Source organism: Chlorocebus sabaeus, chromosome 1 (genome assembly GCF_047675955.1).
Source record: "Chlorocebus sabaeus isolate Y175 chromosome 1, mChlSab1.0.hap1, whole genome shotgun sequence".
Lineage (NCBI taxonomy): Eukaryota > Metazoa > Chordata > Mammalia > Primates > Cercopithecidae > Chlorocebus > Chlorocebus sabaeus.
In genome coordinates, this window is record NC_132904.1 from 116,523,061 (window position 1) to 116,550,889 (window position 27,829).

Consider the following 27,829-nt stretch of genomic DNA (forward strand, 5'->3'; position numbering starts at 1 on the left):
TGAGCTCAGCTAAGAGAGACCACTGATCAAAGCTGAGATTTGAGAACTTGTCATCAAGAAAGCAGTGTCCTTTGTTGTCTTTCAATTTGGTTTGTTTACGATTGTCTTCTTTTGGGGTTACTATCAGCTCTTCACACCCAGAAGGTAATGAATTATGAAAAATAAAATATTCCATATCCAAAGGAACTGTAAAGAAGATAAATAAAAATAAATAAATAAAAATTATAAAAGAGTAAAAGGTCAGTCAAACAAATCAGAAAATAATAATGTGGCCAGTCGTTGTGGCTCATGCCTGTAATCCCAGCACTTTGGGAGGCCGAGGTGGGCAGATCACGAGGTCAGGAGTTCGAGACTATCCTGGCTAACGTGGTGAAACCCCACCTCAACTAAAAATACAAAAAATTAGCCGGGTGTGGTGGTGGGCGTCTGTAGTCCCAGCTACTTGGGAGGCTGAGGCAGGACAATGGCGTGAACCCGGGAGGAGGAGGTTGCAGTGAGCCGAGATCATGCTACTGTACTCTAGCCTGGGCAACAGAGCGAGACTCTGTCTCAAAAAAAAAAAAAAAAAAAAATCAAAAAATTAAAAAAAAATAATGCAGAGGATTGTCAGAAAACCCCAAACTAACACCCAAAGGGCTTTTCTGCTATCACACCTTTCATTTTTACAACTGGGAGGTCGGGAGTGCCCCCCAAAGAGTTTGAAGGGCAATTGATCCAGGAAGCAGATGAAAGGGTGCGTTTTCTTTTATGATGGCGCTGGTTTCTGAAATTAAGTGTTGCAGGAAGACCTGGCACAGATTCTAACAGATAGCGCCCAGGTTGGAGGCAAAGCACATGTTTTCAAGCTCTGTCATAGCTGCCTCTCCTTATCTCTCCCTTGTGCATAATGAGTCTACAGAGGAGCCCTGCCACTTGCCTCCGAGATGGAACTGGGCCAAGCTGCCAGAGGCTGTTCCACCAGCTTGATTTTACCTCCAGTGCTCCACGTTCTCCCTCTGTCCCCCTTCCTCCATCCTGCCTCCCCAGTACCCTCTGGGATGGCGGATGCCCGGGGGCAGGAGGAGGTTATGCAGGGAAGAGGTGGGGACCACAAAGGCCTGGCTTAAGTAAAATCCCCTCTCAGAGTAAACCTTAAAGTTGTAGTGGTGGTGGTCATTTTGAAATAAGTAGTTTATCATCTATTTCTAGTTTTTAAAAACTTGCTAACGCATGTTTTCCTGGAATCTAAGGATGTGGAAACTCTAATTTTGGGGAGAAGAACTAGGACACCAGAGTTTCTTAGAGGTGCCAAGTGTGGATGGGCACAGCTGAAGGGGCATGGGGCAAAGAAGTGGGGCTCTTAGAGACAATGCCCAGGCAGCCATGTGTTTTGAGTTTTCTGAATGTCTAACCCTCTGCCCCTACAGTGCTATTTCCCATCTCTCCCCCTTCCTTCTCTTTGCTTCCAAAGTTCCATAATAGTCTCCTTAAGTGAGAGGAACGATTTCCAAAGACTGTCCCTGAAACAGCCATCTTCTTACCAATTTCTGTGCAACCAGGGCTTCTTGGTGTTATTTAGATCTGCTTTATCTAAGAACACAGCAGCAACCTCGACAGGCCAGGTCTACCAAATGCACTAGGGAATTGGAATTCGTAATTCCATTTGTTGACAGATAGGGAGAAAAATCCTGAACTATCATACAGTAGATGGGGAAACTGTGTCCCATAGAGGCTGAGTCCCATAGAGGCTGAAGATTACATAGTAAATTAGAGTCAGAGTTAGGGCTAGAAACAAGGTCAGCATTCAATGCGCCTCTTCAACATTTTCTTCCCTGTACCTCATTGGAGGCTGTAGAGAAATGGGTTTTGTTTATGTCTTTTGTTCAATTAATGTTCATTGGGTTTTCACCATGTGAAAGACACCATATTTAGGACATTAGCTACCTACTCAGTTTCTAATGTCAGTAGGATCTTCCTAATTGTCCAACTAAAGAGAATTCTTTTTTCATTTTATTTAACTTTTATTTTAAGTTCAGGGGTATATGTCCAGGTTTGTTATATAGGTAAACTTGTATCATGGGAGTTTGTTGTACAGATTATTTCATCACCCACATATTAAGCTTAGTACCCATTAGTTATTTTTCCTGATCTTCTCCCTCCTCTCACCTTCTACCCTCCAATAGGCCCCAGTGTGTGTTGTTTCCCTCTATGTATCCATGTGTTCTCATCATTTAGCTCACACTTGTAAGCGAGAACATGTGGTATCTGGTTTTCTGTTCCTGCATTAGTTTGCTAAGGATAATGGCCTCTAGCTCCATCCACGTTCCTGCAAAGGACATTATCTCATTCTTTTTTATGGCTGCATAGTATTCCATGGTGTATATATACCACATTTTCTTTACTCAATCTATCATCGACGGGCATTTATGTTGATTTCATGTCTTTGCTATTGTGAATAGTGTTGCGATGAACATAACATGTGCATGTGTCTTTATAATAGAGCTGTTTATAAGGAATTCTTTCTTTAGTGATCCAAAGCACCGTTTTTTTTTCTGAAAGGATTAAGCACAAGTTTAGCTGTTAGTCTGAACTCTTAACTTAGGTTAAACAACACAAACAGATGATATTCCAGGATGTCAATGATATTCGCAGTGTAGACCAAGGAAATGGTTTAAGCCAGCATCTCTATGGCTAAGAGTTTCTATCTGGATAGGGAACAACCAGATGTCCGCTGAGGAGTGTCTTCCCAATATCTCTACAAGGTATGGTCTAGAGCTTGGGCCCCCGTCGCATTATATGAATTTAAAGTCACGTGGACACCCTCCCAGGGGACTTCCTGAAAAGCTGCAAGAGGGTAGTTTTCCTGGGATGGGAGGAGGAGTGGGCAGAAGCAGCACTTCCTGCCCTGCCCTGGGACACCTGGGAAGCCCACGCGTGGGCGGTTAGTGCTGTCGTTGCAGGGTGGTAGAGACTGGAGAGAGTTTGGAAACCACCACGGGCCCCTCAGGCTGTAACTACAGCACTGGCTGTGAGGGAGACATGCCTTCACCTGTAGGAAGACAGGCAAGGACTGTCACCAAAGTCACACAGGTGAAGAGGGCCAGCTGCAGAGGCAGACACAGACGATGGAGAGGTGTGGAGACAAACAAGATGGGAAGGGAGACTCCTCCAGATCAGTGGTGCCCAGACTTTGGGGTTTCATAGATGAGATTCCCTTGAGTTAAATAAAATACAGAATTTGGGGGAGATCAGAAAAGGGTTGCCAGTTTTTTACTCTGTGAGGTGAAGAGTTTTAAGAATACCGTTTAGGATCACTATCCTGTCCTAAATAAATTTTAACATTCTTCCTCCTAAGAAAAAAAAGAATATCATCTCAGAATTTCTAAGAATTTAATCCATTTTTTTTTTAAGAGACGGGGTCTCACTATGTCACCCAGGCTGGAGTGCAGTGGCATGATCATAGCTCACTGCAGCCTCAAACTCCTGGGCTCGAATGATCCTCCCATCTCAGCCTCCCAACTAGCTGGGACTATAGGCATGTAACACCATGCCTGGCTAATTTTTTTTTTTTTTTTTTTTAAGTTTAGAGATGAAGTCTTGCTATGCTGCCCAGGCTGGTCTCAAATTCCTACATCGAGCCCTATTTTTGAAAGTCACTACACTGTCATTGTTTTTGTCATTTCAGGGCCACTCACAGAGGCCACTGCCCAGCTGCCCTGGCTGGAAGGGCACACACACGCAGGAAAAGTAAGCTGCAGCCCAGTAGGCCTTGGGCTAGCTTTCTCCTCTCTAGGCTGGTCACTCCTTTCCTGCCTGGATCTTCCTGCTGTTTCCATCTCTGACTGCCTGATGGGATCCAGCACTGACACTCTCCTCTTGCTTCCACTTGCAGATTAAAACCGAAGATCTCAGTGACTCCCTGCAGCAGACCCTCTCCCATCGGCCATGCCACCTGAGTCAAGGACCTGCCATGATGTCCGGAAACCAAATGTCTGGGGTAAATGCCAGCCCATGTCAGGTAACCCTGATATTCACAGTGGGCCAGTGTGTTTAACTCAATCCCTCTGGGAAATGTTCAACTTCCATGCTTGGTACTCGGTGAACCCATATCAGTCTAAAGAACCCCCTGCAGGCAATGTGGGAAAGAGATTTGGAGGCTGTGAGTGGGGTTCTAAAACAGTCCTCTTACAGGTGGAGGCTGGCTAGGGATGTGAAGAAGTAGGCCTCTCCTTCTCGGGGACAAAAAGGAGCCAGGCTTGCCAAAGCCAAGGACCTAACAGCCGTGCTGCTGGTGTCTGCCAGCCACATCCAGGGGAATCCTAGGTTGACAGCTGCTGCTGGGTTAGAGGACATTTCTGTCCCCAGTGGGTCCACTCTGCCTCCCCTAAGGTTTTATGTTAGAGCCAAACTAGAATGGATTGCTGGTGGGGGAAGAAAGAGGCGTCTGAGCTAGTAACAGCCAAGGTCCGGGAGGGCGCTCATGTGATGAGGCCTCTTCTCAGCAGGAATCACCTGGGGGAGAAAGAACCGCTCCTTTCTGGAAACACATAAGAATGTGGATCCGTCCCTACACCTTCCATTCAGCAAGGCTTCTCAGGTCTTCTCTCTGTGCACAAACCTAAGCTCAACCCCATGGGGCACAGAGCTCTGGGGTCTCCACTGCAGAGGACTCCCCGATCCCCCAAGCATCGGAATTATTAGTCCTATGTCCTGGGCTGGTAGGAGAAACCCTGGACTTTGTGTTTAACTAAATGGGTTTTATTAAGAATGAATAGCTTGTTCCACCTCACAACTCCCACCCGGACACCCTCCAGGAAAGATTCAGGCCCAGGAAACAGCCGAGGCATGGCTTTTAGCATAATCAAGTGGCATGAGATTAAAAAAGAATTGGACTGTTGGGGATTGCATGTTATCTCTAGGATAAACTTTGAGAGATGGGTCATACCCAGGCTTTGCCTTCAGGGCATTTTACAGTCTAGTTGGGAGACAGGACTAACACATATAAAAATTAACTCAGGAGGTAAGGGTTAAGTAACGATATGTCGTAAGGACTCCTAGGCTGAGGGCAGAAGCTGTAACAATACCAGCATTAATGGAGTACCTACTATTTGCTAGGCACTGGGGATACACAGTGGCATAAAGCAAGGTCAGCCTGCACAGTCTCCAATCTGGAGACCCCGGGACAGATGTGTGGCAGGCAGATGGGGCTGATGTCCCCAGCTTGTAAATTCTGTGATGTATGTGTATCTCTCCACGTGCAGGACATGGCTTCCCTCCATCCGCTCCAGCAGCTTGTGCTGGTTCCCGGCCACTTACAGTCTGTATCCCAGTTCCTGCTATCTCAGACCCAGCCTGGGCAACAAGGTAAGAACCCTGAGGTTTTCCACATAGACCGAGTCCAGTCAAGTGCTGCTGCTGCTGCTGCTTTTTGCTGGGTGAGGGGGCCTAATTGGAGAGCATGCATCAGTCAGTCACTCATCTGCTATTAAGACCTACTTATCCACCCCAGAGTCTGAGGAAGGGACCCTGGCAATGCTCCTGCAGGCTTAGTCTCCCTCTCTGCTTCCCCTTCCCAGCCTCCTCTTGGGTGGTCTGGCCCACCTCCTCAATTTCGTGGTGAGTGGAGACGGAAGGTGCAGGCGTGGAGGAGAGCTGTGCTGTACAGGGAGGGGAAGCGCCCTGGGAAATGCAGTACAGACAAGTCCCGATTCCTTGGAAATCTCTCCTGGACACAGATTCGGACTTGCTGCCTGGAAGCCTGGCTGTGATTCCATTTGGAGAGAGCAGCAGCGCCACCCACAGGTTGTAGAAAGGGTGTTCAGGTTTTCTTTGGCAGGGAAATTACAACCAGAGAACTTCTCCCTGGCCAAGAGCAAATAGATTGAACTATTAATAAATAGCTAACATTTCTTGAGCATGATGTGCCAGGAGCTCTGCTGAGTAATTTTTCTGACATTCCTCAAAATAACCTTGTGCAGTAGGTAGTCCTATTATGCCTCTGGTGACCTACTGGGAAGTTCCAGAACCGTTTAGCTGAGACCCATACTCTTGGCCATCACACTGTGCTGCCTGTCCCACTCCCATCTCCACCAGCCTGTCCCACTCCCATCTCCACCAGTCAAAAGTGATGGAGGGTTGGCTGGGCACGGTGGCTCATGCCTGTAATCTCAGCAAGTTGGGAGGAGGAGGTGGGCAGATCACCTGAGGCCAGAAGTTTGAGACCAGCCTGGCCAACATGATAAAACTGTCTCCTCTAAAAATACAAAAATTAGCCAGGTGTGGTGGTGCAAGCCTGTAATCCCAGCTATTCGGGAGGCTGAGGCAAGAGAATCACCTGAACCTGGGAGGCAGAGGTTGCAGTGAGCCGAAATTGCACCACTGCCCTCCAGCCTGGGTGACAGAGAGAGACTCTGTCTCCGGGGGAAAAAAAAAAAAGTGATTGAGGAAGCATAAACTCTCTCCTGTGGCAAATCCCAGGTAGAGGCTTTGGAAATCCAGAATCCAAACAAAATGCAACTCTGCCTTCCGCCCTTAGCTCGTGCACGAATGAGTCACTATGCTTAGTTTCCAAGGCACCTCAGAATACTATGGTGATGAATGAGACCCTATTTGAATTTTTTTTTTTTTGAGACGGAGTCTCGCTCTGTCACCCAGGCTGGAGTGCAGTGGCCAGATCTCAGCTCACTGCAAGCTCCGCCTCCCGGGTTTATGCCATTCTCTTGCCTCAGCTTCCCGAGTAGCTGGGACTACAGGCGCCCACCACCTCGCCCGGCTAGTTTTTTGTATTTTTTAGTAGAGATGGGGTTTCACCGTGTTAGCCAGGATAGTTTCCATCTCCTGACCTCGTGATCCGCCCGTCTCGGCCTCCCAAAGTGCTGGGATTACAGGCTTGAGCCACCGTGCCCGGCCCCTATTTGAATTTTTAAGTGTTTATTTTGGTTAAACAATAAACATTATACTCCTTGAATGGAAAAGGGAAGGTAACAGTTTAATTTGTTTTCAGAAGACTGGAGAGTGATATGAAAATGACCCAGGCATATAACCAACTAGGTCAGTGTATGATGCAATGGTGGAAAGACACTTCCAAATTTGGAGTCAGAAAAATTTATTGGTTTTTCAAAAAGTCACTTACTAACTGTGTGTTTTTGGAAAAGTTACCTAACCTCTCTGAGCTTCCATTTCCTCTTCTGTAAAAATGGGATAATAGCAAGACTCTGCCTCATGAGATTATTGAGAGTCACTTGAAATAATGCATGTGAAAAGGTTGTATCCATTTCAACTGCCATGTCAGAATTGCCATTAGTACCCAAGCCTCTCAACTCCCAGTTCGGGATTCCTTATAAGAGATTTCTTGCCCATGTATTTTAATAATGAACAATGAAGCCCTGACTTTTTAGACTGAAAAGCATAAAGGTCAACATCAGCAGATGCTGTACATTGTGACCCAGAACAGCCTAGGGAAAACAGACACCCCAAGGTGCTGTTGAGTGACAAGCAGTTGGGGTAACCAACCCCATTGTCTGCTTTGGCGGTTTGATGGCCCCACTCCTGCTGGGAGAGTGAGCCACCAACCAGGCAGAGCCCTTCATGTACAATTTTCCTGGGGAGGATGGAGAAGCAGGTATAATACATACTGCTCAAGGGAGTTTCCAGAGGCTCAGCCCTGGACTTTCCCTCATTTCTCAGCCCTCCCTCCCAAGTATAAAATGTCCTGGTTAGCCACATGCCTCTGGCTAAGGCCCACTGCCCTTTAGAGCTGCATGGTCGTATCTGCTTGCTCTGGCATCCTCACAGATTTGCTTGGGCCTCTGTAGCCATCCCAGCTGCTTCTCCTGCAGGGAAAGCCAAAATCCTCAGCCCCAGCTTGACTTCTCAGCAGCCACCCTGCAACCCTTCCCTTCCTGGGTTTCTTCCGCTCTGGTAATCAGATCCCAGAGTAGATCCTCTTGACCCTCCTTAGCCTCTGCACCTCTCCAGACAGGTGGGCAGGTGGAAGGACTGGTTTGGGGACTGCTGTTTACATGTCTGTTTATCCCTGTATCTGATTTGCCTCCACCTATATGTGGCAATGCCTGGCAGTGCTAGAAGGGCCTCTCCATGGGACTTGAGGTGGGTGGAGGAACCTGATCAGGTGGCAGGGGGTCGGGACAGTGATCATGGTGCCGAAGTTGTAGCACATGTCTTTCAAATAGCCTGGATTTTATTTGTCTGTTCCTTTGTCCCTCCCCTTTCACTCAGGTCTGCAGCCAAATCTCCTCCCCTTTCCACAGCAACAAAGCAGCCTCCTCCTCCCACAGACTGGGCCAGGACTGACATCCCAGGTAAACAACCCCATTCTTCCTGTTTCCTCTAGGAATGTGTCAGCTCTCACCGAGTTTAACTCACTAGTTTCCCCCCTACCCCTTTAACAGGATACTAATCCCTCTGGGGAGAGGGGACAGCAGGGAACTGTCCGTTGGCATAGGGGAAATCCAAGCTACAGCAAGGAGGGAGGGGACAATTTACCAAGTATCACTGGTGGGGCCACAGTTAGAACCCAGAGATTCCAGCTCCCAGGCCAGCCTCCTTCATGCTCCAGGCACCGAACTCCAGCCCTGCACAGGCCCCAGCATTGCTCCTCTGAGAGCCAGGCTCAGCTAACTTCTCAGGCACACCAAGATGGCCACGAACTCTACCTAGGTGCTCTCAGGGGCCAAGGGGAAGACTAAAATACCACAGACCTGATGTCCCAGCCCACAAAGCCCGTGCCTTTCACCTCTGGGCCACTGTTCCAGATTGCCTCCCGCAGTGGGCACGTATATAGGCCAGTGGGCTGAGGTCTGGGAGAGGGGTTGTTTGCAGAGCTGCCATGGTTCCACACAGCACCTTTTTTCCAACTAGGAAAAAGGCATCTCTCCTTCTGGCTAGCTGCAGTCTCATGCCAGGGTGCACAGATTGGCGACAGCAGCATGAGCTGTATCTTAGCTGCCATTCTTCTCCTGATCTGGGTGCCCCTGCACAGTTAATAACCTGCACAGCTGCATGAGATGGTTGGGCAAAATGGCTGGGAATGACTGCAGAGATCTCTGTGCTAACAGCCCCGTGGCTCACCAAGAGCCCTGCCTTCAGAGAGGGCTGAGGCCACTAAAAGTACCTGGAGGGGAAGCTCGCCATCTAGTGGTTGAAATGTGAACACCAGCACCACGAGCGGCTCTTCCACCTCCTCCTGGCGTGGGTTTACAGCTGGAAGAGATCTTAGAATATTCAAGATCAACTCTCATATCGTATCATATTTTGGCACGGAGAGACTGGTAGCAGAGAGACCACACAGAAGATTATGAAGATCATCCAGGGGAGGGGTCATAAAGGATTGGCTTAAGAGTTGTGGCAATAAGAAGAGGGGATGATTGAGGAGATGTTTTGGGAAGTTGAATCAGTGCAGGTTGCCAGTGGATTCAAGATGAAAGGAGGAGGGAGAGGGTCTAGCAGAGAGCCCCATAAGTCTTTGTCAAATGAAAGAACAAATAAAAGGAGGGTTCAAAGAGGACTGGGGCTTTGTCCTGAGGGTCTGGTCTATACCACACTCTCCTCACACACCCCTTCCCTGCAAAATAAGAACCAAATTCATGATGGTTTCAGACCAAAAGACCCTTCATTGGGGGAAAGACTCCTAAACTTCTCTCTGGTCCTTTTACCTTCTTCATGATAAGGTTGCCTATCTGAATGGTAAACCCAAATATCCCAGGGGAGAAGAAGTAATGTTAACCCTAGTATATGCAAACTAAATCAAAAGGGAAAGAAGAGGTGGATTTAGCCCTTTGAGCTGCACACAGTGCCTGGACCCCAAAGCCCAGATTTCACTCTATCCTTGTGGAATGATAGATGTCTTTAAGATTGGATTCATTCCTGACCCCAAATGGGCACAACATGGTTCTAGGTTTAAGAGTACATTTTCCTATGAAAATAAGCTCAAGAAAGAATATCTGGCTGGGCACAGTGGCTCATGCTTGTAGTCCCAGCACTTTGGAAGGCCAAGGCAGGTAGATCGCTTGAGCCCAGGAATTCATGACCAGCTTGGGCAACATGATAAAGCCCTGTCTCTGCAAAAACAAAAGTTAGCCAGGCAGGGTGGCACATGCCTGTAGTCCCAGCTGTTTAGGAGGCTGAAGCAGGAGAATGGCTTGAGCCCAGGAGGTTGAAGCTGCAGTGAACAGTGATTGTGCCACTACACTCTAGCCTGGGTGACAGAGTGAGATCCTGTCTCAAAAAAAAAAACAGAAGGAGAAGGAGAAGGAGAAGAAGGAGAAGGAGAAGGAGAAGGAGAAGAAGAAGAAGAAGAAGAAGAGGAAGAGGAAGAGGAAGAGGAAGAAGAAGAAGAAGAAGAAAAAAGAAGAAGAAAGAATATCCCCTAACATCCCAAATGAGATCAATGTGCATTTTATAAAGGTACTGATTAAAATACCTTTGATTAAAAACAAAACACTTTCATGAAAGAAAATGGTGGTTTAGAAAGTAAAATGATGCACAAGAGTTTGACATTTCAGGAAAGTTCTATAAAGGCCACGAGTTCTTGGATATTCCCTGTTATCTTCAGTTAATGCCTGTTCAACACCTCAGTTACCCGCTTTATGGAGGAGGGAAAAAAAAAAAAAAGCAAGCAACCTTATCTTCGTCCAGTTCTGTGATTTGTTTTGGGAATCTTTGTAAACAACCCTGCTAGCTCCTTTTATGGTAGAAAACTGAAAGGAGGAAGTAACCTGCTAAGACTCAAACAGTGAGTCACAGGCTAAACTCAGGCCACCTCCCTATCCTGCACTCCTGATGTTTCTACCCAGATATTCCAGTTATTTGCTATACATTCATAGAAACTTCAATTTCTACTTCCATGCCATTGGAAAAAAAATAGGACTCAAATGTACCCAGGGTGTATCCAGGGATCTGTCATCCTCTAAGTGGGTCTATTAGTAAAAAAACAAAACAAAACAAAACAAAACAAAAATCAGAAATTGTTATTTATTGATCTTTGTGGTGGATCTGCTTGGCGTGTTTCCTATCAGGCAGTTGGGCGCCCTGGGCCGCCAGGATCCTCTTTAGAACCCCACCTGGAAGCATCCCAGCATCTCCCGGTGCCCAAGCATCTACCCAGCTCTGGAGGGGCCGATGAGCCCAGTGACCTCGAGGAACTGGAGAAGTTTGCCAAGACCTTCAAGCAGAGGCGCATTAAGCTGGGCTTCACACAGGTTTGGTTTTAGGGGAAAAGATAGAAGAAATTGAGCTGAGCGGCTGGAAACTGGGCTTCCCAAGTGCAGGTTTCAAGAGTGACCAGAGGCTCGAGGTATTTGGGGCCAGCTCATCGTGTCCCTGAGTTCTCTGAGAATAGGGCACAGTTGCCATTGGTAGGGAAATAGAGGACGTTGCTGGTGGAGGAGAATGAGAGGTTAAAAGGGGCTGGCTCTCCTGAGCACATGGGCATGGTCCACTCAGAGTCTAAGGAGAGAAAGAAACCGATTCTTCACCTTAGAGGGAGGAGACTTGGAAAGCAGCTGAGCATGGGTGAGCACTCGAAGGTTCAGGCTGGCTGTGTGATCGATGCTAGGACCATGCAGGATGTGGGCAAACAAGAGGAGGCCGCCTCTCATGTTCCTCCCCCTCGGTCCCCACGCTTAGGGAGATGTGGGGCTGGCGATGGGAAAGCTGTATGGCAACGACTTCAGCCAGACCACCATCTCGCGATTTGAGGCCCTCAACCTGAGCTTCAAGAACATGTGCAAGCTCAAGCCCCTGCTGGAGAAGTGGCTGAATGATGCAGGTAGGCCTCACAAACACGGATGCCGGGGCCCTGGAGGGCTCTGCAGGGAAGGGCCAGTGACTTGTCATGTTGGGGCTTTTGGGAGTTGATACCTAACACCCTTTTCTTCTCCTGAGACTGGAGCCGATGGAGAAACAAGACACAGGGCACAGGCAAGTGTAGATGAAAGTGTCAGCTCGACTACTGAGAAGCCCTCAGAAGGATGTGGATTTAGGTCTGTGTCCATCAGGATTTGCCCCCATTCAATTCCTACCCATCCCACCCAGCGTAGACCTTAGAACAACTTGCCAGCGACAAAGTCTGGGTCTGCAGAGCAAACACACTTATGCAGATTGCTGTCTGGAATAAGTCTGGGTCAGGGGAAACAGAGCAATGGAGCCTCTAGGGTCTCACTGGGAGGTGGAGACCACAGGCATGACACAGGGTCTTTCCCTGGCTAGTTCTCGAGTAGGTTTTCAGCAGACAGGGACTTACTGCAACCCAGGTTGGTCAGGAAAGCCTGACAGCAGGCGTGGGGTTTGTGGGAGGACTCAGTGAGGGGTGGTGGCTGGGAGGTATTCCAGGAGATCAAGGGTATAAGCCAAGGGACCACACGTTTGGAATACTGAGTGGAAGAGTATGGCAGCAGGAACTAGCATAGGATGGGGCTTCTCAACCTTGGCACTATGGACATCCCGGGCCAGGTCATTCTTGTTACCAGGGACTGGCCTATGCATTGCAGGATGTTTTGAGCATCCCTGGTCCCTACCCATTAGTTGCCAGTAGCATCCACCCCCAGTTGAAACAGCCAAGAATCTCTCCAGACATTGCCAAATGTCCCAGGGGGAGGGGTGGTGATGCAGAGTCCCCCCCGGTTGAGAACCGCCAGCCTAGGCAGAGAGAGGGAGTGAGCCAGTCTCCAGGGCTGGGCTCTATTCAGTAGATTCACGTGGATTGGTGGTTACACTGGAGAGGGAGGAAAGGGTGGGGCAGCCAGCCAGGGCTGTTACTCCCACGGAAGGGCCTCTACACACAAGCATGGGAGGGGGCAGGAAGCTCCCCCCACAGGCTGCCCCTTAGACAGCCTTTATGGAAGCACTGAAATGAGCGAAATGATCCGAAAGTCTTCGAATCTCTGGAGAAGGGCCCTGTGACCATTTCTAGTCCTCATCAGATACCTGAATCCTTCCTCGGGGATATCCCTCCTATGGCCCCTACAGCCTTAGCTCAAACATTTGCACTGGCACGAAAATGCCTCCAACACCAACAGTCTGCCACGAAGTGCCATTGCTTTTGGCTCCAAATCCCATTTCACATTTCGCTCAGTATTCACATCCAGGCATATCTGTAAACAGCAGCCTCACGAGCGTTACTCGTAGGAGTCCTGCCAGTGTCCACTTACACCCACATGTGCCACCGATGCCTGGGCATCCCTCAGCCATGACCCCAAACACTGGAGACACTGCTCTGGGGGCCTCAGAGGGCCACGGAGGGTCACGGAGGGCCACAGAAGGCCATGGGGGACAATGGAGGGCCACGGAGGGCCTTTGCCCTGCGCAACGAAAAGAAGTGGGATTCTTGGTCTGTTCTGGGCTCCCTACTGGGGGAGGGGATTGCCCCTGAAAATGCCACTGCAGAGCCCATCGGGAAGGGTTGTTGGACCTCAAATCCATGAAGGCACCAGCCACTCATCCCCTTCTCTGAGCTTCCTCTGCTCCTTTGTGTCCTCTCCTCCGCAGAGTCCTCTCCGTCAGACCCCTCAGTGAGCACGCCCAGCTCCTACCCCAGCCTCAGTGAAGTATTTGGAAGGAAGAGAAAGAAACGGACCAGCATCGAGACCAACATCCGCCTGACTCTGGAGAAGAGGTTTCAAGATGTGAGCAGCACCTTCGGGTGGGCATGGGCGGGCTGCCTCATACAGGTACGGGGAGTAGACATGGCACAGGCTGCTTGGCACCAGCCCCTCAGCACCTCAGACCTGCCCTGGGACACAATCAGAAAACACATTATCCCACTCCAGGCCCCCAGGTATTGGAGTGCTAAGCTGCTCGCCATCTCAGCTTCCAGGAACCTCCTCCTCCACTGACCCTTCTTGCCCTGACATCTATTTAGGACTCTTTGTTTTTCTCACTGGGAGATTTAAAGAACGGGCTATAGGATCCCAGAACACAGTATCTCCGTATCCAGCTGAGGTAAAGGGTGTAAAGTCAGGGGATTGTATATAAGTTCTCTATTTTCTATGCAGTACATTTTATGTTTTTCAAATTGTAAATATAATAAATGCTTATTGTAAGCAATTTGGAAAGTACAAGGAAGTAGAAAGAAAAAGAATACTCATCACCAAATGCCATCTGACCTCATTTCCTTCTACTCTTCTTTTCTGTGTACATTTAAATACTTGTCATCATGTTATACACCTACATTTTTTGGAACTTGTAGCAAAAGCATATTTTTGAGCCAGTGGAAGCTGTGAGCCCTGTGCGAGCTGAGAAACAGATGTGGCCTAACCAGCACCTAGCCAGGCTCCCTTAGATCCCAGCCTCCAGAGCCGCCATGGGTACCACACATCTCCAAAGGCCCCAGGCCTCCAGGACTGCTGTCCCTCTGGCAGATTCCTCACATATTTGGCTCAAAGATTTGGTGCCCACATCCAGTTAGCCGAGTGACAAGAACTGGCTTTTCCTTCTTTTTAGGCTTCCTAGAGTGGCAAGGTTAAGGGAGGGTGTAGGAGTGGGGGAAAGTGGCCGGGGCTAAAGACCAGGTGCAAGGGATCAGAACAAGGGAGTGGCACCCATGTAGCATGTATTGCTGTGCCACAGTCCTGATGGGTCCACGTGTTTTAGCTTTCTCATTTCCTCTTTGAGGCAGGAGGACAGGAAGAAATGACAAGGCAGGCCAGGCGGCGGTGACTCATGCCTGTAATCCCAGCACTTTGGGAGGCCGAGGCAGGTGGATCACCTGAGGTCAGGCATTCAAGACCAGCCTGCCCAACATGGTGAAACCCCATCTCTACTTAAAATACAAAAATTAGCTGGGCGTGGTGGCACATGACTGTAATCCCAGCTACTCGGGAGGCTGAAGCAGAGAGAAATGCTTGAACCTGGGAGGCGGAGATTGCAGTGAGCGGAGATCATGCCACTGCACTCCAGCCTGGGCAACAGAGCGAGACTCCGTCTCAAAAAAAACAAAAAAAATAAATGACAGGGAGAAGGACATCAGATTATCAGATTATAAGGAAGAACACAGAAGGGAGCAGCAGCAGCTCTGGGGACTCTGCCTGCCCCACGTAACTCATGCATGGACTCCTCTGAACTCATGAACAAAGGAAAGACAGCCTACATCTATGGAGACCCTACTTTGTGTCAGGCCCTGTGCTTGGCAGTTTACACACATTTTCTCATTTAATTCCTACAATAATCCTATGTGGTGGGCATGATTATTCTCATTTCATAGATGGTAAGACAGGCTCAGAGAGGTTAAGAAAGTTTCCTAAGGACATATAGTAAGTGAAAAAGCCAGTATTTCATCCTAGGTCTGACTCTAAAGCTTTTGATCCATGTATAGTTGTATCCTGTTTCTTTGGAACCTCTGTTCCCCACCCCTGAGTCCCTTTTCTTGACCATACTCTGTCCTTTCGGTCCCTATAGAACCCAAAACCCAGCTCGGAGGAGATCTCCATGATTGCAGAGCAGTTGTCCATGGAGAAGGAGGTGGTGAGAGTCTGGTTCTGCAACCGACGCCAAAAGGAGAAGCGAATCAACTGCCCTGTGGCCACACCCATCAAACCACCTGTCTACAATTCCCGGCTGGTGAGTGGCCAGGAACCAAGCTGTCTGCCAAGAACTGGAGGGACATGATGCTTGGAGGGGAAAGTGGTGGCTGCAGGGAAGAAGGGGAGCATCCAGTAAATAAATAAGCAAAGAGATGCTGTATAGAATATAGTATAAAGAACACTAAAGAAGGGCGAGGGAATAGAAGGGGATAGCGGGGAGATGCTCTTTCAATAGGGAGGTCAGAGAGGATCTCCCTGATAAGGGTGTGTGAACAGAGACCTAGAGTTGTCAGGGAATTAAATATGTGGATATCTAGGGGAAAGAATGTTCTAGGCAGAGGGCCTAGCAAGTGAAAAGATCCAGTATGCTTAAGAAACAGCAAGGCAACCAATGTGGCTGGGGACAGAATGAGAAAGGGGACCAAAAGTAGGAGAAGAAGTCAGAGAAGAAACAAGAAGCAGAGCGCCCAAGGTCTTGGAGGCCATTGAAAGGCCCCTGGCTTTCAGTTTGGGTAAAATGAGAAGCCATTGGAGAGCTCTAGCCAGAGAAGGCTGAGCTGGCTAACACGGGCTGCTATGTGGGGAATCATCTGTTTGGAAGCCGGAGACCAGTTAGGAGAATGACAGTGGTCAGGCTGTGTGATGGAGGCTTGGCCTAGGGTGGTGGCCATGGAGGTGAGGAGAAGCAGTTGCATTCTGGCTAGACTTTGACAGTGGAGCAGCATGATGTGCTCAGATACAGAATACAAGAAAGGAAACAAAGATGATTAAAAGGGTTTTGGCCTGAGCAGTGCGTTGGAAAGCACTGCCATTTTTTTGAGATGATGAAAACTGCAGGAAGAGCAAGTTCAAGGAAAAAAGCTAAGAATTTGGGGCTGGTCATATTAAGTTGGACATACCTACAAGGCATCTGAGAGTAAGTATGAAGGAGTTATATCTGTGACTCTGGAGTTCAAGGGAGAAGCCAGGGCTGGGAACAACTTGAAGTTCTAGGCAGACTATGAAGTTTAGGGGGCAGGAAATACCTTCTCCATGCAGGGAGAAATGGTACCTGGAGGGTGGGGGTGGGAAGCTTCCTCTCTGGGGATGATGATGGTTGAAGGTTAAGGGAGTTGGGGAGAACGATGTTGCCCTTCAGTCTTTCAGCACTGTAAGATGGGTGAAATGCAGCCTTGTCAGGGTGGGACACAGCTGTTTTCCCAAAACTACACCATTGTTGATTCTTTCACCAACCAGCTACCGACTACCTTCTATATATTGTGCCAAGTGCTGGGGATACAAAGATAAATATTGTTTGTTCCCTGTCCCAGAGGACCTCACTGCCTAGCAGAGGAGCAGGTAAATAAACGAATGGAAAACAGCATGATCATTTCTTCAGGAGAACTTAGGAGCAGCAGCTAACCAGCCTTGGGAGCTGGTGTTTAGGACAGGCTTCCCCAAGGAGATAATTAATACCTGAGCTGAGTCTAAAGGACGAAGAGGAATGAGAGGCAAATAAATGTGGGTGGAGCTCTCCCAGGGGCAGGGACAGTGTGGCAAGCTCACAGAACTGCAAGTGGTTCCATGAGGAGGAGTGTTGACAGATGAGGCTGGACAGATCAGAAAGGTCAGACTGTGCAGGGATTGTCCACAATGCTAAGGAACTGAAGGTTTAGGGGAATCACTGAAGGATTTTCACAGGATATTGGCATGATCGTTTTTCGAATGATCACTCTGACTGCAGGATAAAGGATGGTTTGAGAGGCCCAAGACGGGTTTCAGGGAGGCCAGTTAGGATGGGACTGCAGGTAGCCAGTAGAGAAAGACCGAGGGCAAAGCAACCCCAGGAGGGAGGAAAGAGAAGGGGGGGAGGAATTCAAGAAATCATTAGAAGGTCTTGGTTAATGAATGGAAAGCTGGATGGGGGCAGGGAGAAGAAAAGGGAATCCTCTGTGATGACTCTTGGCGTTCAGGCTGGGTTGACTGGGTAGATGGTATTGCCATTTACGGAACAAGCAAACCAGGAGGAGATGGCTTGGGAGTGGCAAGAAGTGATGATTTCAGTTCTCATGTCATCATGACGTACAGCGAGGCTGCAGGACACCCATGTGGGAATGTCCTTGGACACTTGAGATTATGAGTCTGGAAGTGAGACTGGAAGGCTGGGATGGAGACATGGACTAGGGGGTCACAAGTGTGCAGGTGGTGGTTGAAATCCTGGGTGAGGAGGAACTCGCCTATGGAGTTTATGTAGAGGAAGCAAAGAGCAAAGGCCATGCCACCAGCTTTTGCGAGATGGGCAAAGGAAGAGGATCAGGGAAGAAACTGAAAAGGAGGTAGCAGAAAAGGCAAGAAACTACAACCAAGTAGATGTGAGGAGTGTTGGGCAGGAATGAGCCCCATAGGAGTGCCCTGGGAACCAAGAGGAAAGACGCCCAAATCAGAATGGGGCCCGGGAGGGTGAATATCTAATTTGTTTGGAGAATAGATTAGTAATTAGCAAGAGTAGTGTACAAGGCAGAAGGAATAGCCTGTGAGAAGGCATGAAATTTTTTTATTTTTTATTTATTTTTATTATTTTTATTTTTCTGAGACAGAGTTTTGCTCTTTTTGCCCAGGCTGGAGTGCAATGGTGCGATCTAGGCTCACTGCAACCTCCACCTCCTGGGTTCAAGTAATTCTCCTGCCTCAGCCTCCTGAGTAGCTGGGATTACATGCACCCACCACCAAGCCTGGCTAATTTTGTATGTTTAGTAGAGACGGGGTTTCACCATGTTGGCCAGGCTGGTCTCAAACTCCTGTCCTCAGTGATCTGCCCGCCTTGGCTTCCCAAAGTGCTAGGATTACAGGTGTGAGCCACCGCGCCCAGCCTGAAGGCATGGAATTATAAAACAACATGATGCATTTGGGAAATCGCAAGCATTTCAATCTGGCTAGAGCAAGGGGTTCATGATTAAAATTAGAGGGTCTGATGAGTATGGGATCATAATGGGCCATGGATGCTGAAGTACCCTAAACTCTGTAAGGGATCATTGAACATGCTAAGTTGGAGGCAAGATAATATTCACTCATTATTTCTTCCTTAAGCATTCACTGAGCACCTACTATATGTTTGGTACTGGGGCTCCAGTGGTGAACAGCATACGTGATCCCTGCTCACAGTGTAGCAGAAAAACAGATACTAAACAAATGCTATTTGTGATGAAGGCTTAAGAGAAGAGGTACAGGTATATGAGGTGCCTAACCTAGTCCAGAGTGTCAGGAGCTTCTCTGAGGAATGATGTTTACACTGACACCAGAAGAATGAATGTCACCATTGATATTAACAGGGAAAGTGTCTGAGCTGGGGAGGCAGGGAGGAGTGAGGGCAGGGAAGAATATTCTAGGTAGAGGAAATAGCATGTACAAAGGTTCTCAGGTTGGTGGTGGGGTGGGGTAGGTGGAAAGAAGCATAGAAGGCCAGAATGGGCTGGACACCAGGCAGTGCGGGTGTGAATGAGGAGGCTGGAGTGGTAGGCGGGGCTGGATTATGTCGGGCATTGTAGGCCTTGTTAGGAAACTTGGGTCATGTCATAGGAACTCTGGAATCTTGCAAGATTGGACTTTATTTAGAGCAGATGAGAAGTAGTAGATTCTCCCTTTGGTTCAATACCAACCCAGGACATCAACATGATGAGAAATGGAGGGGGCCGAGGGAGCCAAGCAGGGGTCCCATTCCTCATCAGCTTTCATTCAACACATATTTACTGAGCAGCTGTGACGTTCCAGGGACTGTAGAAAGCACTGAGGGTGTGGCAGTGAACCACACAGGCGTTACCCTGCTCTCTTGAAGTCTACAGCCTAATGTCAGTGAAGGACATTAAATAAATAGTTACACTAACACTAGTGATGTCATGAAGGGAAAGGGGAGAGAACATTTTCTGATCCTATCTTTAGGTCTCATTGAGACAGTCCCTTGGGACTAGGACATAGTTTCTTCTGCTTCTGGAATAAAATGATTAGCAGGTGGGAAGGCAAAATGGTGCAGATCAGTGTGGGCAGAATGCTACAATATATCTAGAAAATTAAAAAGGGGAACCATATATATGTCTGTTTACATATGCCTAGCCTGTTTCCAGAAGGAAACAAGTTGGCCGCAATGACCAAATACATTATCATTTATTTAAAAACAACAACAAAGCCAGGCGCGGTGGCTCACGCCTGTAATCCCAGCACTTTGGGAGGCCAAGGTGGGTGGACCACCTGAGGTTAGGAGTTCAAGACCAGCCTGGCCAACATGGCAAAACTCTGTCTCTACTAAAAATACAAAAATTAGCTGGGCGTGGCGGCGGGTGCCTGTAATCCCATCTACTTGGGAGGCTGAGACAGAAGAATCACTTGAACCCAGGAGGCAGAGGTTGCAGTGAACCGTGCGTGATAGCACCACTACACTCCAGCCTGGGTGACAGAGAGAGACTCCATCTCAAACCAACAACAACAACCACCACCACCACAACAACAACAACACATGTCTTGGGTGTGACAGCAGGGAGAGGAGGAGAAGAAGTAGGGAGATTATTGATAACATCTCTTACCACTCTGCCACCCCTCCCAACCTGTGCCCCACACCCGTCTCCACCCTTCACAGGCCCCCAGCTTACTGATGAGGCTCATTGTATAAGGAAAAGTAAATGAAAACAGGGAAACCATTTCCGATTAATGAGGAAATAAGTACATGCTGCATCATGTTAGGATGGGATCTTCCAAAGTGGAGAGAGCAGAACTACCTTTCAATAGCCTTTGCAAACACCTGGTCACAGCTTCCCCTGTTAGCATGAGAAGAATAAGGGGCAGTGAAGATACACAGATTTTAGCTCAAAAGAAGAGCTGAATAATATCTAGAAATATACAGCAGTTGACAGCTTCTTCCTCCAGAAAGGGAGAGAACTAGCATTTAACAAGCCGGGACACTCTTTGCCAGCTGTTGGGTTGGAAGATTTACAGACATTATCTCATTATGTCTTAATTAAAATATATAATGGAAGTACTGCTGCTATTTTACAGATGAGAAAACCAAATCTCAGTGGGGTTAGATAACTTGCCCAAAGTCACACAGATAGTTGTGGAGTTGTCTTACTCCCAGACTTGTTGGGCTCCAAAGTCTATTCTTTCTATTACATCTTGTTCTAGGATAGTAACAGTGAGGAGGAGGGTCCTGAATTACATGGGAGGGTAAACAAAATTATCCCAGGTCCCTTTCTAATCTCAGAGCTGATGATGCTATGAGGTCTCCAGGGCAAAATAAAAATCTTCAGAGACCAAAGTTCAGTACCTCCGGTTACCTCTGGAGAGTCCATGCTCCATTCATCTATCAGAGTGGGAAAGCCCGAAAGAGGCTGCTAGGCTGAGCAACCCTGCTGTCCTAAGCAAAAGCAGGGTTCTTTTAGGGAAAAAGCAATGGAGACCAGAAAACAGCAGGCAACCAGCAGTATCTGCCACTGCAGGGCCCAGGAGGTTTGTCTTGCTCACCTCCAGGGCTCTCAGGCAAGGCAGCCTTCGGCTTGGCAGTGCCAAAGAAACTTTATCAGGCAATACACATTGTCAGGGGCTGGAGGGGCCTGGTGTCGACACCAGGAAACTTCCGGAGCAGACTGGACCTGATTCTGGATGCCAGTATGTGGTCCAGAGGCCTTCCCATAGAAAGGAGGATGGCATGTAGGTTTGGGGCTAAAAAATAACCAACGAAGCCAAGCCCTGGTCTCTGTAGAGTCTGGGACCTACTGTCTTTGGAGAATGGTCTGAAGTTGGAGAAGCGAGCAGAAATGGACATTTACAAGCTTCTGTTGTTTTTCAGGTATCTCCCTCAGGGTCTCTGGGTCCCCTCTCTGTCCCTCCTGTCCACAGTACCATGCCTGGAACAGGTGAGCTTTAAAATGAGATTTCTGAATAACACCAGAATTCTTTTAAAATATGGGATATTAGAACTGAAAGGTATCTACCTAAGTCAGGATCCCTTAAATGCATTTCAAAGGATATTAAAATCTGTGTTGGGAAAAGGTTCTATGATCAAGTAAATTTGGAAAATGGTGAGTATGCACAGTTTAAACAAGCGTATTTTTTTGTTGTTGTTGTTTTGTTTTGTTCTAACTGCAGCACTTCTAAGCACTCAGGTGCATAACATTCCAAAATGAACTGTATGGAAGGCCCAAGGAAGGCAAGGCTTCCTAAAGTATACTCTATTCCTCAAAAAGTACCTGATTATTTCAAAGAACTAGACAGGATGATCACATGCCCAGGGTGGCCAGGATAGTCCCAGGGTCTGCTTCATGTCCTGACATAATTATCAATAGTACTTCCTTCCACTTTTCTATTTTTTTTAATCTTTGTCTTTTTTTTCTTTTTTTTTTTTTGAGACAGAGTTTCACTCTTGTTGCCCAGGCTGGAATGCAATGGCGCAATCTCAGCTCACTGCAACCTCTGCCTCCTGGGTTCAAGCGATTCTCCTGCCTCAGCCTCCCCAGTAGCTGGGATTACAGGAGTGCACTACCACACTCGGCTAATTTTTTGTATTTTTAGTAGAGACAGGGTTTCTCCATGTTGGTCAGGCTGGTCTTGAACTCCTGACCTCAGGTGATCCGCCCGCCTCGGCCTCCCAAAGTGCTGGAATTACAGGAGTGAGCCACTGCACTCGGCCCCCTCTACTTTTCAAAGTGTCTTAGGGTCTTAGTTTGGATAATAAAATATATGTCACCCTATTCATAGAACACAGTTTGGGAAACACAAACACAAGAGTTAATCCAGATACAAAATCTGCCACTTCACAGAGGATGAAAATGAGTTTCAGGAAGGTGAAACAAATCAGCAGCCACAGAGCTGCTGAGTGGATGGCCAGCGACCAAGACAGGGCTTAGGTCCCCTCACTCCCAGTTCATTGCTCTTTTTGTTTTCGTTTTGTTTTGTTTTTTGAGACAGGGTCTTGCTCTGTTGCCCAAGCAATGCAGTGACACAATCATGGCTCACTGCAACCTCGAACTCCCAGGCTCAAGTGATCCTCCCGCCTCAGCCTCCTGAGTAGCTGAGACTACAGGTGCATGTCATCACACCTGGCGAATTTTTGTATTTTTTGTAGAGACTGGGTTTCGCCATGTTGCCCAGGTTGGTTTTGAACTCCTGGGCTTAATCGGCCCTCCTGCCTCGGCCTCCCAAAAGTGTTGGGCTTACAGGCATGAGCCATGAGCTCAGTTCATTACTCTAGTTTCTAGAAAACCATGCACCTTTTCTTGGTGGAGTCAGGAGAACTAAAGCAGCTGGCAATCTTTCATGGTGGCCTCAAGTTCTCTTTCTCCCCTATGCACTGCCTTTCTTTCCTCCTCTCTTCCTTCTTGTTCTTTTTCTTCTCCCGCCTCTTGGTCCGGGGCTGCATGTGCCCAGCCTTGGGTGTGTCCCAGAGTAGGATGATTTTGGCATCTGTCCTTGCATTTGGCAAGTCTTAGACTTGCAGAACCAGCCACACCACTCTCCAGGGCCTGGGCTGTAGAGAGCATTTGGATGAGAGCCCCTCTGGGTGTGGGCAGAAGTTGATGCTAATGAGGCAGGAGGTAGTCAGGTGGGTGTGGGTAGGGAGAGGGTGAGGTCCCTTTGGGGTTACACCAGGAAATTTGCATCTGAGGGGCTATGTCCCAATGTCTCGGGATCCAGCAGTATTATTTTCCCCTTGTTTTTGCCTCTCCTTATCCTCAGTAACGTCATCCTGTTCCCCTGGGAACAACAGCAGGCCTTCATCTCCTGGCTCAGGACTCCACGCCAGCAGTCCCACTGCATCTCAAAATAACTCCAAAGCATCAGTGAACTCCGCCTCCAGTTTTAACTCTTCAGGGTAAGGTGGAGGGGAGGGTGCAGAGACATCCCAGCAGGGCCAAGGGACATGTGAGAAGCTGGGCCCATGCCTTGGGAAAGAAAGCTTGTCATAGATAGGATTGGAAAAGAGGAATGGGGTGGTAGAGAGAGGACAGAGCGACAGCCAGACTGGACTTTATCCCTAGGGAGCAGGGATTTTAAAAAGAAGCTTCAGTCAGTGAGCCATCCTGGCAAGGAGCTGATGTCAACAAAGCCAAAATTTCCATCCTTACTTTGAGGGTGGAAATTTCCAAACACTCATGTCAGAAAGGGCCAGGTCCTTTGCTGGGCTTCATGCGAGGAACCCAGTTTTCAGGAGGTTCTGATGTGAGCCTAGAGCTTAGGCACAAAGAAAACCCTAGGCTTCAAGCATGGCTGACACAGGGAGAGAGGGAAGTGGTGCCAATTCCTGTCTCCCACTCCCACCTGGGACGCAGTGAGGAAGGCAGCCTCCTAGGCTTCAGTTCATGAGGCAAAGAATCTACTCTAAAAAGTGTTCTCAGAGCTGATGCCTTGTGAGAGAGAGAGATTCTGCCTTGATTCAGAACAAAACAGGGATGTGTAGGTTACAGACCTAAGTTCGCCAGAAAAGATGAACCCACCTGTCCAAATCCAGGCAGTTCAGCAAGGCAGCCAGCTCTTATTGGCCAATTGTTGCATAGCCCAAAACATTGGAGCTCCTCACCTACCCCTACTGAGACAGAGAGAGAGAGAACCATATAATATACATTACCAGCTTTAAAAAATTGCTCGAGGTATAATTCATATACCAGAAAATTCACCATTTTAAAGTGTGCAGTTCAGTGGTTTTCAGTATATTCACAAGGTTGTGCAACCATCAGCATTATGTAATTCCAGTATGGTTTTATTACCCCTCCCCCCAAAAACCCCTATACCTGCTAACAGTCACTCCCCATTCCCATCTTACGCCATCACATTACTAGCTTTAGGATTGACTTCTTTCTTCCTTCCAGATCTTGGTACCGATGGAATCATCCCACCTACCTCCACTGAAACCAAAAAGTTTCTCCAACTCCACTGGGCCCTGTATTGTGCCTGGAAGGAAGGGAATCATGCCTTCTATATACAGACAGATTGCTTTCTGAAGAGTGCAAGAAAATCCCCACTATCAATGAATCCAGACTCTTGCCTTCTTCAGGAGCAAGGGCCTCCGAAGATCCAAACTGTGATTGAACCAAGTGCAGACTCCCATTGCTCTTGAAATATATAGCCCTTCCTAGGAGCTTACCGTTTTCACCTTCCTTGCCTATGCCCTTGCCTTCTAGTTCCAAGTATTTTAATCAGCTTCACTGTGGCAATGGTCTTTCCGAGAAAAGACTCCTTGCTGTTAATCTCCAACTCATCTGTGGGCTTCTGGGGACAACCATTTGGCTGGAGTGCCAAACACCAGAAGGGGAGATAATAGTTTTGACTCTGAACTTGGCCACAATCCCTGAACTGATCCCAAAATCTGTGAAAAGATTTGAATCTGATATCTCCACCAAAGCCTTGATATTTTCTCTGTACAGCTAAGTTTTTGGACGGAATCTTCATCTCACCCCATTTTCTTTTTAACCTCACCCCCTTTTCTACAACCAAATCCGTTCATTATTGCGCCCTTCAGGTCCCCTCCTTTTTGCAGAAGGCGTAAAAGAGCTGCCCTTGGTGGGTGCTCTGGACATGTTGCGCTGCCCACTGGTGCCCTTCTGTCTGTCCACGTCTGCCTAGGGCTCAGGAGTGCCTGTTCTTTCCCTCCCTCTCTGTGTTTCTCTTTATCCTGTCCCCTCTCCTTTCTCCTGGTGGCAGAAAAGGAAGAATACAAGAGCAAACACACAATAATGACGGTGGCAAAGTACCTGTATATAGCCCTTTCCCATTTTTTGCATTATGTTCTTAACTCCTTAATGTGGAATTTTCCAGCAAAACGTTTAACTCAGGTGTGATTTTTGAAAATGTCTCTGTAATATTTTATCTTCTTTAAAAAAAAGGGGGGGAAAATACCAAAGTGTGAAATACTGTGCTAGTTTCCAGAGTTCCCATATGAGCTGGGAACTTTTTTTTTTTTTTTTTTTTTTTGGAGACAGAGTCTCGCTCCCACCCAGGCTGGAGTGTAGTGGTGTGATCTCGGCTCACTGCAAACTCTGCCTCCTGGGTTCAAGTGATTCTCCTGCCTCAGCCTCCCAAGTAGCTGGGATTACAGGCGCCCACCAGCACGCCCAGCTAATTTTTGTATTTTTAGTAGAGATGGGGTTTCACCATGTTGGTCAGGCTGGTCTGAACTCCTGACCTCCTGATCTACCCACTTTGGCCTCCCAAAGTGCTGGGATTATAGGTGTGAGCCACCATGCCCTGCCTGGTCTGGGAATCTTTGTTGACTTCTTTGGGAACATTATGTCTAGAGTCTCCTTTTTTGTGGGCCAGTGTGTAGAGATGTAACATGAAGCCATTCCAGAAATGGTAACTTAATAAAAAAGAAAAAAAAAAAGACAGCATATCTAGGAAACTGTTGAGATTCAAAGGAATCTCACTGTTCCTAAATAAATGTGTAGAGTGATTATGAAAAGTATTCCACTGTTGATAAGAAGAGGTTTAGATTCTTGTTCTGTGCCTTTATGTCATTGTGGGGGGCATGTGAGTGCATAGAATGAAACGGGATGGCAGAAAATGTTTCAAATTGGGACATTAAGTGTATTACTTCCCAAACTGATGCTAAAGATGACACACATTATTACAGGGCCCTGAAGAATTCAGAGTTGTTACTCTCTGTGACAGAACTACCTTGAGGGCAGAGTAGGCAAGAGATATTGTAAGTGGGAGGATGGTGAATGTTTAAGGTAAAGTCATTTGAACACTTAAGTGGTGGGGATTGAGGCTGATGTCTCATGTTTCAGATACCCTCAATGGCAATTATCCATTACTCACAACATAAAGCAATAAATAGTTAAGGCAGAGGATAATTTAATAATCACATATTAGCCAGGCTTGGTGGTGCACGCCTATAGTCCCAGCTACTGGAGAGCCTGAGATGGGAGGATCTATTGAGCCCAGGAAGTCAAGGCCACAGTGAGCCATGATCATGCTGCTGCTGCACTCCAGCCTGAACAACAGAGTGAGACCCTGTCTCAAATATACATATTTGTCTCATATATATGTATATTTTATATATGTATGTGTATATATATATGGCTTCAGAATGCATTGTGACTTTTGGTGAGGAGGTTGAAAGGCAATGAACCTATTCTTGTGGTTTTTCTTAGATTAATACAAATTTAAATAGTTACCGTTGGAGCTTGCAGTGAGCCAAGATTGCGCCACTGCACTCCAGCCCAGGCGACAGAGCGAGACTCCATCTCAAAAAACAAAATAAATAATAAATACTTACCCTTGCTGAGGTAAACGCTGACCTATGGGAAAGAGAGGCCCTTCAAAAATGTAATGACTGATAGGGAAAAACTATTGGGACTAAACACTTGTTGCAAATAATAATATCCACACAGGAAATCTAAATATTAACAATCAAGAGTTAACCGCTCCCTGATGTTTGGGGCTTTAAAAATTCCTATTTCATGTCATGAAGTGGGAGAAGGCCTACTGGTAATGTTTACTTTCTCAAGAAAAGATCTAATTTCAAGGGGCTGGGTATGTAGCAGAAAGACAGCAAGATGAGCCTTTGGCAGTACTTCAAGTACATACGCATGCACGTGTGCATTCCCCCCTGTGCGCTCATGGATGCCAGAGCTGACCCTTTTCTACAGAAGTCCTGGCTGCCTTGACATCCTGCTCAGGTGAGTGCTAAAAGCTGATCCTCTGCATTGTCCAAAACTTGGATTTTCATCCATTTGCCCATGACTTTTTATGAAAGAAATAAACAGAATTGTAGCCTGTTCAGACTCCAGTAGCTTTCCTTGCCAACTGACTTGGACATTGCTGAGCAGAATCAAGCCTGAAAGTGAGCGTGATTGCATGATTTCATGTCTGCATGATTCTGTAAAATCTGTAATTCCAGGGAAGTTTAACTGAAGCTTGGTTCGCCGCCTCAGCATCTAACTAGGGACAAGAGAATCTAACAGAGACCACCAGTCATTGCCAAAGGAGAAATAAAAAAAAGATTGTTGCTGCTGCATTTCAAATTGTATTTCATACTCTAATGTTTAGTTGACTCAAACGGGTGGGCCCAGCTGTGCGCCCCTAAGACAAAGTAAGGACTTTTGGTCTGACTCAGAGACTGAGTTTATTAACCCCAGGACTCAAAGCGGGAACCCTGGCCGGAGCTCCCAGGTTGCCAGGGCTCCTCATGTGCTCTGAGTGCCCCCACCATAGCTCACTTACTGACTCTTCTGCCTCTTCCTTGTGTGGGGGGACCTCCTTGCAGTGGAGGCTTTTTTTTTTTTTTTTTTTTTTTCTGTATCCCTGTGGCTAACATTGTGACTAGCACATAACAGGCAATTATGTTTTTT

At 47.5% G+C, this 27,829-nt stretch overlaps 1 protein-coding gene across 1 annotated transcript; it reads left to right on the forward strand.

Moving 5' to 3' along the window:
- The first annotated feature begins 2,703 nt into the window (after positions 1 to 2,703).
- On the forward strand, positions 2,704 to 27,726 carry POU2F3 (POU class 2 homeobox 3). Its single transcript, XM_038005543.2, has 12 exons — positions 2,704 to 2,741; positions 3,665 to 3,726; positions 3,840 to 3,976; positions 5,241 to 5,343; positions 8,218 to 8,300; positions 11,016 to 11,198; positions 11,626 to 11,767; positions 13,486 to 13,622; positions 15,394 to 15,555; positions 21,331 to 21,397; positions 23,217 to 23,352; positions 24,347 to 27,726. The coding sequence occupies exons 1-12, from the start codon at positions 2,704 to 2,706 to the stop codon at positions 24,384 to 24,386; spliced, it is 1,290 nt and encodes a 429-aa protein (XP_037861471.2). The 3' UTR covers positions 24,387 to 27,726.
- The last annotated feature ends 103 nt before the right edge of the window (positions 27,727 to 27,829 follow it).